General features: G+C 41.4%; 1 protein-coding gene across 3 annotated transcripts; it reads right to left on the bottom strand.

Annotated features, from left to right (window-relative positions):
- Positions 1-204: 204 nt before the first annotated feature.
- On the bottom strand, positions 205-5,608 carry CTSV (cathepsin V). 3 transcript variants are annotated; one of them, XM_043927842.1, is made up of 8 exons: positions 5,461-5,608; positions 3,952-4,088; positions 3,538-3,660; positions 3,289-3,435; positions 2,960-3,184; positions 2,117-2,282; positions 1,332-1,449; positions 205-600 (listed from the first exon to the last, which is right to left on the bottom strand). In XM_043927842.1, exons 2-8 carry the CDS (start codon positions 4,075-4,077, stop codon positions 501-503), a joined length of 1,005 nt encoding a protein of 334 aa, XP_043783777.1. In that variant the 5' UTR covers positions 4,078-4,088; positions 5,461-5,608; the 3' UTR covers positions 205-500. The 3 variants fall into 3 exon arrangements, with proteins under 3 accessions (XP_043783777.1, XP_043783778.1, XP_043783779.1); XM_043927843.1 differs by lacking the exon at positions 5,461-5,608 and adding an exon at positions 5,294-5,452; XM_043927844.1 differs by lacking the exon at positions 1,332-1,449.
- Positions 5,609-9,080: the final 3,472 nt, after the last annotated feature.

The raw sequence follows: 9,080 nt of genomic DNA, 5'->3' as shown, positions 1-9,080 counted from the left end.
AATCACAACTATTAAATTTACTTTTGGAAACATTAGGTAACACAGTTGACGTAAAATACGCATGTTTAAAACTAGAATATTTAGAAAGTCACCCAGCGTCTAGTCCTAATGCAACATTGGCACATTCACTTATGTCTTTATAGGCCAATTATATACCCCAACTACTACAAGTTAATGCATTAAAAAGAGAAAGTTCCACCTTTATGTATTGAATTAAAATTTATTGTAAAAGGCAGAGTTTTATATATCCTTTTAAAAAATGAAAATTCAAAAATCTTAGAGTTAAGCAATGAGGCTTCAACATTATAAAGCTATTTATAATAGTAATTAAAGTAGTGGTAACATTTTACCCTTATAAAAATGTCACAGCATTCAAATCACAACTTGGATCCTCAATGATTCAAGCGTATGATCTTATACAGTAAGGGTTTGGTCAGTTTTAAGATAAAATTCCTCCTGATATGCTGTCCTCGAGTCCTCTACCATCACCATCCATCAGCTCACACAGTGGGATAGCTGGCTGCTGTGGCAATTCCACAATGGTTGTTCTGGTCTTTGGCCATTTTTACGTAGCCATTCCAGCCCCATTCTGGACCCCAACTGAAAGAAGAACATGTTTTCCGTTTTATACAAAGAATCAAGTACACGTTAGTTTCATTAATAGTAGCTAATAATTAAAATAGTACTTATCATGTATTAGGTACAATTGTAAGTTTTGTTACATATATTTATATTACTCCTGTGGGTCCTTATCTTTACTTTTTAAGGTAGGAAATTGAGGCAGAACTGAGATTCCAATGTAGCAGCCTCTCTCCACAGGCTATCTTACACCTCACTTTAAAGCGCTTTAGCTGTGAAAATTGATTCTTACAACCCTCAAAGACCTCTAAGTGCTGGGAGTAAAATGCAATGGCAGGACATCAAATGATAATAGAAAGAAAGGATGCACAGAGGCCACTGGACTCTTGGACAATCTTTCAGATTGAAAGAATCAGTAGAGGCAGATGTTTTTTGCCCACTATTCCTTGTTCAAAAATTAGAGACAGAAAAAGGAAGGCAGCTCTCAACTCTACAGGTGAAAAATTCTTTTATCTAAAACCCTTGGGCTGGATGTGTTTCTGAATTAAGAAAATTTTCAGAATTCAAAAATGCAATGTTACAAATACATACTAATAACCCCAACAAACTCGCTACAGAATCTTATAATCACATATTAGTACTTCTCCGTTTACTCCAACAAGGAGAAAGACTTTCCGGGATTTCAAAATTTTTGTACCTGTAATTAAATACTTCTCTTTTCAAGTTAAAATATAACATTTGGGGTTTTATACCTGTTCTTGACAATCCAAAATTTATTGTTATTTGAATCTGTTCCTTCAAAGCCATAGCCAACCACCAAAACACCATGATCCAGGTCTTTGCTGCTGCAGTCTGGATCATAATAAATACCTGGGAGAGTAAAATTCAGTGTTGGGATAAGGAGCTCCAAGTGACACATGAAAGTAACCCATCTTATCAACTAATTAAGAGAAGCATCTCAAAATTCAATGAAACATCATAAACAAATTCCAAATAAGACTTAAATAGTCAACCAAAAATAATGACTGATGAAAAATAAAAATAAAAATGACTTACTAGAAATCAAAAAAATTCAACAAAATAGATAAATTTTCCACCTAAAAAAGGTTTCCAATAATACCTACTAATAATAATTAGCATAATCCTCTTGACTCCTTGAATGTCAACTAAGAAAATAGCACAAAACAAAAAAATACTTGAACTATTGGATTCTTTACAGTTCTAACTATAATAGTAAAACACTTTGAAGAAGGGCCCAACAATTGAAGAATAGTTACATACAGATTATATATAAAGAATTAATTACATAGCCATTTAAAAATATTTATGAAGAGTTTGTCATCATGAGAAAATGCTTAAAGCATAATGTCAAATGGAAACACCGTTATTAAATGAATACACTCAAAAAAATAATAAATAAATGAATAGACTCAAAATTCTTTAGTCCTAGAAAACAGGACTCCATCCCAAAGTCAATCATGGTGGTGTTTTCCAATTTTGACTGCCTGAATTTCTATAATAAAAGACAAACACCTACCAGATTTATAGAACTGGAAGGATGCATGGCCTGCATCAATAGCAACAGCGATGGGGCCCACAGTTGCCACTGCCTTCATAAGGGCCTTCTCCCGCTGAGGGATGTCAACGAAGCCGGTGTCATTGGCAGCAGAACACTCAGGCTTATAGTTACAGCTATTTGTGTCCTTTTAAAGGTAAAGGGGAAAAAACTTGATTACTACCATTCACCTCCTGGGTAACATGAATTCTAGGACCATTAAGACTCAGCAGTTTGCAACTTAATGATTTCTAAGTCAATTTTGTTATAAAGCAGCCCAGAAAAATGCTACTGATTGGTTTGAAGTTGAAAAAGTAGTAGATATTTCTTCAATGAGGCCGGCCATTAAGATCTACCTGGCCATAATAAATTATTCACTATGGAGAAATATGCATTATATACAGAATGGTGTTTCCTACCTGGCGCTAGGGGTAAAGAATCCACCTGCCAATTCAGGAGACATAATAAGACATGGGTTAGGAAGATCCCCTGGAGGAGGGCATGGCAACCCACCCCAGCATTCTTGCCTGGAGAATCCCATGGACAGAGGAGCCTGGCAGGCTACAGTCCATGATGTCACGAAGATGACATGATTGGTGCAACTTAGCACGCATGCACACATAGAATGGTGCGCATATTCTCCATGTGGCATAGAAGACAAACTATGTTAACCATCTAAAATCAGAGACCTCTGCAATAGCTGATAATTTATAGTGGCAGTTCTAACAGTTTGCATATAAAATGTGAATGCAGAATAAGGTGTCTCTTATCTCTGAAAATGTTAGAAAGAAGAGCTGTAATGACAAGATAAGGAGCTCCTTTTACCGTTGCAAGATATGGATAAGATTCCTCTGAGTCCAGGCCTCCGTTGTCCTTAATATACTGGAAGGCATTATCCATGAGGCCACCATTGCAACCCTGATTGCCTTGAGGCCGAGAGCAGTCCACCAGGTTCTGCTCACTCAGCGAAACAAGTTTGCCAGTTTTCCGGAACATCTGTCCTTCAAGAGCACCGGTGGCACTAAATGCCCAACAAGAACCACACTGACCCTGAAAATAAAAGAGACATCAGTTTACAAGACATATACAAAGACCAACAACAATCCATATACCTAAACACTCTTAAGAAGATCTGAATTTGAATACTGTCATACCTGATTCTTCACAGGAGTTACATAGCCTTTCTTAGTCCAATCCACAGATTTGGGGACATCAATAAGGAGAGGTTCACGGAACACTTTCCCCTTCTTATGCTTCTGATTTTGAAAACCATTCATCACCTGCCTAAATTCTTCATTGGTCTTTAAGGAAAAGTAAATAAAATGTAGAAAAATAAGAAGTTATTTTGCTAAAGCACTGAGGAGAGGAGGCACAAGAAATTGAGCAACTCATGCTACACTCACCATGTCACCAAAGGCATTCATTGCCATGGTGAAGCCATGTTTCCCTTGGCTGTATTCCTGATTATGCAGGTCAATTATTTTCTTATTCTTTTCCCACACTGCTCTCCTCCATCCTTCTTCATTCTAGATATAAACATGTAACTGATCATTTTAATTTCTACTTAAAACCCAACCCACGTTCACCAAATGGATTTTCAGACAGAGAAAAATTATTGTTAGGAATGGCTTTATACTTCTGGGAGCTGTTCTCCAAACTCCCACACAGGAATATATGCCCATGCTGTGCTCAGAAATATATGCTATTAAGTTACTACCTTGGTCAAAGTTGACAAAACTACTCCAGAAATTATTCAGACCAACAGCACAGACCATTCTCTGTGGGGGTCCCTCTGGACATTTTCAGATGTTACCAACCATGCCATATAACCTCTTGTGCGTTGCCTTCCACTGGTGCCAATGTGCATCTAAATTTGGATCAAGTTTTGGAGCAGCTGAGGCTACTCCCAAGCAAAGGACAGTCAGGAAGAATGAAGGATTCATGTTTCAAAAGCCTAAGAAAGAAAAAGAAATTAGTAAGTATTTGATGAGGCCAATCCTTAAATAAAAAAAGCTTTCTTCTGAGATGTTACAGTCACTATAGTGGACTGAGAACACTTAAATGATCTTCTCAAATATTTATGAAAGGTCTATAGAAAAAGATTAAAGATACAGATGGAGAAAAACATAAAATATTACACAAAATTATTACATTTTGATTCAGCCATCAAATTGAAAAAACAGGCTGACAAGTGCTATAGGAACTGAAACCGACTTCACTATGCCTGCACTGAAAATTCACCATGGTAAGGATCGCTCAGCTGGTAAAGAACCCGCCTGCCAATGAAGGAGACGAAACAGACTCCAGTTCAACCCCTCAGTCGGGAAGATCCTCTGGAGAAGGAAATGGCAACCCACTTAGATATTCCTGCCTGGAAAATTCCAGGGCCAGAGGAGCTTGGCGGCTACAGTCCATGGGTCGCAGAGCCGGACAAGACTGAATGCACATGTATACAGGCACGCAAGGGTCTCTGCCATCTTATGGGTCGGAGTCTTAAGATAATAATAGCTAGGAAACCGTTGGTTCAGGTTACTTACTGAAGGTATGGAGGTGACGAAAAATTTTTATTTATCAGGACGTCTAATCCAAAGTAGGGACAGACATGAATCCCGAAGAATTAGGTGCTACCTCATACCTTTCTTCTTGACTAATATACGGCAGAGGGAGTTGCACCTTCGAATCTTCGCTACCTGAAAACTTTCTGAAAAGCCTCCCCAAGACAAGGTGGGCCAAAGTGCACCCAGCCCTCCACCCGTCCCTCCCCTTGTCCTGTGTAGCCCACACTCCTTCCCTCTCCCTCAAACTGGCACGCGATCACGACGGCGACCTGAGCCCCAGTTCTCGAGCCGGACAGGGCCCGACTCTGACTCCTAGGGCTGGGAGAACCCGGCCGGGCTGAGCTCGCACCAGCGCTGCAGGTGGGGCCAGCCCAGGAACGTGCCGCCCCACTCTCAGGCCTCCGCACGCCGGTCGCTTCCAGAGGATGTTTATGGTGGCGCAGCGACCGACTGGTCCCGTAACCCGGCGTTCGGAGGTCAGACTACCGCGATCCACCGGGACTCTGTGCCCGCTGTCGCCCAGAGACTGACCGGCCTAGTCCCCCCTGTGGTCTCAGCTTCGCCCTGGGTTTCCCAAAAATGGCCCTTCCCCCTTCACCACCTCAAGGAGGCCAAAGCTCCAGGCAGTGCCGACCCAACTTCGTTAACTCCCGGCGGGTAGACGCTGTTGTTTCCTGGAGGTCGCGCCTATTCCCTCCCCCGAGTCCCTGGATATCGCCTCCTCCAGTCTCTGGCCCGGACCCGCCTCAGCCCGACTGGGTCCCTGACCTGCGGCTTCCAAAGCTGCGCAGGCGCACTCCACGGTCGCACGTATCTCTCCTAAGGTCGCCGAGGTCCGAGGTGCTGGCCAGGTCGCGCTTGACTCAGCCTTTAAGGCCTGGGTTTGCGGCCCGCCCGGCCCCGCCCCTCCCGCCTGCCCGCGCGGCGATTGGCTGAGCTGTCAGCGGGCAGGGCCTCCGGGCGTGGGTAGGGTACTCCGGGCGCGTGATGCGACTCTGTTCCAACTTGTCCCCGGGAAGGCCGTCCCAGCCTCCATGGAACCGAATACGAAGAGCTGGGGGTCCGTGGGCAGTTATGAGGAGGGGTCCGGCGCCTTCCTGGGGACCAACATCAACTAATTACCTCCAATCCCTATGCTCGGCTGGTTCACCAAAAGTAGCTTACAGGGAGCCCCAACTGGATTTTCAGTGTAACTCTGTACCTCCTTTAGTCCTAGAGTTTTTAGTGAAAATCCGCGGGAGGACTGAGAACTGTCTTGTCTAGGGGTTCCCGCTTTTTCAACAGCAAAGGTGAAGCAGGCTGGAGGAACCCTGGGCCCGCAGGCGGATGTGGTCCCTCCCGGGTTGAGGGTGGTACCAGCTGGATTTGAGAAGAATCAGAGCGGAATGGCAGTTCCTCAAAGCTTGTGACTGGTCACTGCCCAAATCTCAGGAGGCAAAGGGGTGGGCTGGGTGGGTATGCAGAGAGGCGTGCATTTCTTTATGCCCCTTTCCTGTTTTTCCCGGTCAGGGGGTCTTCTCGCCTTTCAAGCCTGTCTTAAAACCAACAGAAACGAGCTATTTACAGAAAATTTGTCTTAATATAAAGGAGAAGAGTCGAGGAAAAAGGGTGGAAACCACTTTTGCTTCCCCACTCTCTGGATTATGGATTATTGTCTTCCTTCAAGAGAAGGATAGACTGTCTTACTTCAGGAGAAGTATCCAAAGTACTTCTCTTGAGATGTGAGAAATCCACTTCTAAAATGTGGTTTAATTATGTTTAATGTGAGGATTTAGGTTTACATGGTTAGAAGAAATGTTTTGGATAGAGGGAAAAATGGAGAGCTAGAAATTTGAGGAAATTAATTCAGAAACTTTTTAAAAAGTTACTTAAAAAAATTATATAAGAAACATATTCGTTATAGAAAGTATATTTTAGAAAATAAACACCCTCAACTGCTCACCCATAACTCTTTCATATTGTATAACAAAAATAGAGTCATGGTGCATATTGATTTGAAAACTCTTAGTTAAAATTAAATTAGTAACCTTCGTAGAAGCACAAATATTTTTTTAAAATCAATTTATTTAAAATGTCTATTTTATGCTCTTTGAAGTAGAATCTCTTTCCTTTCAAACACAGCTAGCAGCCAGGAATTCTCGGGTGCTTACAGAAATATATATTGTATGGCAAATGACTAGAAATTTATGTTTTGTTCTTTTTCTTTTCTTTATTTAGAAGTAGTTGGGGTGATCAATGGGGCTTCCTAAGTGGTTCGGTGGTAAAGAATCCACCTGCCAATGCAGGAGACGCAGGAGATGCGTCTTTCTGGATTAGGAGGATCCCATGGAGGAGGGCATGGCAATCCACTCCAGTATTCTTGAGTGGAGAATCCCTTGGACAGAGGATCCTTACGGGTTACAGTCCATAGGGTGGCAAAGAATTGGACACTTGAGCAACTTAGTATGTACACACACATGGCCGTTCACGCAAGTACCATTCACACGTGGAAATAAGTGAAGAGCACCTGCATGGGAACAACTTGTTCCCTACATGGAAACAACAAGATATAAGGAAGGACACAAATCTTGTCTGGGTGATGGAAAGCTTTATCATGAGAAAAGTGAAAAGTTTCCATAATCCCTGATTGGAGGCTGTTATTATAAGCAAGCTGGAAGAAGAGTACCTAAAAATGATACATTTTACGTTTTGGGAGAATATTTTGATTTCTCTGGTTTGTCCTGGAATTGGAAGCAAAAAAGAAGTTGTTAGCCACTCACTAAGTCCTGACAGTTCTGAAGTGGTTGCTGCAAAGTTTTCTTTTGTGGGTCAGAGTTCTATTGTCAGCTGAAGTCGAACCATTGTCCATTTGTTTACTCAGTCTATCACAAGAAATCTAAGTTATTCTAACACGTGGGTTTTACAGTTGCCCTTGGGTCACAGCTCCTTGAGATTGCAGAAGGTAGAAAAACCTGCCACTTTGTGACTGTCTGCCTTGAGCAATACAGACTGGAGGCTGCTCCAAAGAATGGCATCTCCTTTGTTTCTTGGAACGTGAGAGAAACACAATGGAGGGGAAATGGACTCTTTTTTTCCGTTTAAGCAAATATGCTCAAACCCTAAAATTAAGAAATACCTAAATTCAGGAAAAGGCCATTTAAACAAGACCATGAATTATTGCTCAAACTCATGAAATCTGCTAACAACATTATCTCTTAAATGATGCATTACAGAGTTGTGTTATTACTAATCATTATGTTCCTTTTCTTCTTCTATTCCCACTTCTTTGCAAAGTAACTTAGGTGAGTGTCAATTATTGAAACAGTCACATTTTAGCCAAGTAACCAAGCCTTAGCTCTGCTTTTGATAAAATGCAGTTGGTATAACAATTATCTGTGAAGGGATATTTTTGTGTGAATCTGTCTAGATTTCTTTTGCTTACTTGTGACAGGATATAAATTCTTTATACCATCTCTGGAAGTTTAAACCAGTAGTGGAATGAACGAATCTTATGTGGTGGTATTCAAGACCCTGAGGTCACTTAACATCTCTCCCCAATATAACAGCCCCCTCTAATTTGTTTAACTTCAATGAGCCATTAATTACTCCTAAAAATCATTATTCAATCCATTTGTAAAGTGTTTTACTAGTTATAATTTAATAGAAAAGTGTTTATAATTTTATAGAAAAGTGTTTGTTTATGATTAGATGTTCAAATGAAGCCACTTAAGAAATAACCTATTTTTCTAACCTCTGTAACCTGCTTTTCCTATAGGGTTAAACAACCAATTTGTAAAGTGAGTAAGTAAATCAATCTACAAGAATTAATCAAATTCTTACTTTGTGCTTGTTGACCACTCCTGGTGTAGTTTGTTCATTTACTTAGACATGTCTACATGTAAAGACTTCCCCAGTGGCTCAATAGTAAAGAATCTGCTTGCGGTGTAGGAGACACGGGAGACATGGGTTCAATCATCGAGTCAGGAAGATCTCCTGGAGGAGGAAATGGCAATCTAACTCCAGTATCCTTGCCAGGAAAATCCTGTGGATACCGAAGCCTGGTGGGCGGCAGTCCCTAGGGTTGTAAAGAGTCGGACACAACTGAGTGGCAGAGCACACAGCACACACATTGTACATATAACTTTCCTGACAGCTTTTCTGGAGCTCAGCCTTTCCATTTAAAAAAAACTAAGATTAACTCAGTAGTCTTGATTTTACAGCATATGTGCACATCCATGATCAATATATTTAAATGAGATTATGGCAAAGCATATTGGTGCAGTAGGGAACATAGGAGCTGACCTTGGGGGATTTTCCCCTACTCTTAAGATTATAAGGAGCTTCCCTTGTGGCTCAGCTGGTAAAGAATCCACCTGCAAGGCGGGAGACCTGGGGTCGATCCCTGGATT

Source organism: Cervus elaphus, chromosome 16, assembly GCF_910594005.1.
Source record: "Cervus elaphus chromosome 16, mCerEla1.1, whole genome shotgun sequence".
Classification (NCBI taxonomy): domain Eukaryota; kingdom Metazoa; phylum Chordata; class Mammalia; order Artiodactyla; family Cervidae; genus Cervus; species Cervus elaphus.
Note: the sequence above shows the minus strand (reverse complement) of the source record. Positions and strands in the feature narration are given on the sequence as shown.

Excerpts from the sequence above, each read along its gene's own strand:
- CTSV (XM_043927842.1), bottom strand. The coding sequence starts at position 4,077 with ATGAATCCTTCATTCTTCCTGACTGTCCTTTGCTTGGGAGTAGCCTCA. Across the intron at positions 1,450-2,116 it reads CTTCCAGTTCTATAAATCTG|GTATTTATTATGATCCAGAC; the intron begins GTAGGTGTTTGT and ends TTACTCTCCCAG. Across the intron at positions 601-1,331 it reads TTTTGGATTGTCAAGAACAG|TTGGGGTCCAGAATGGGGCT; the intron begins GTATAAAACCCC and ends TTCTTCTTTCAG.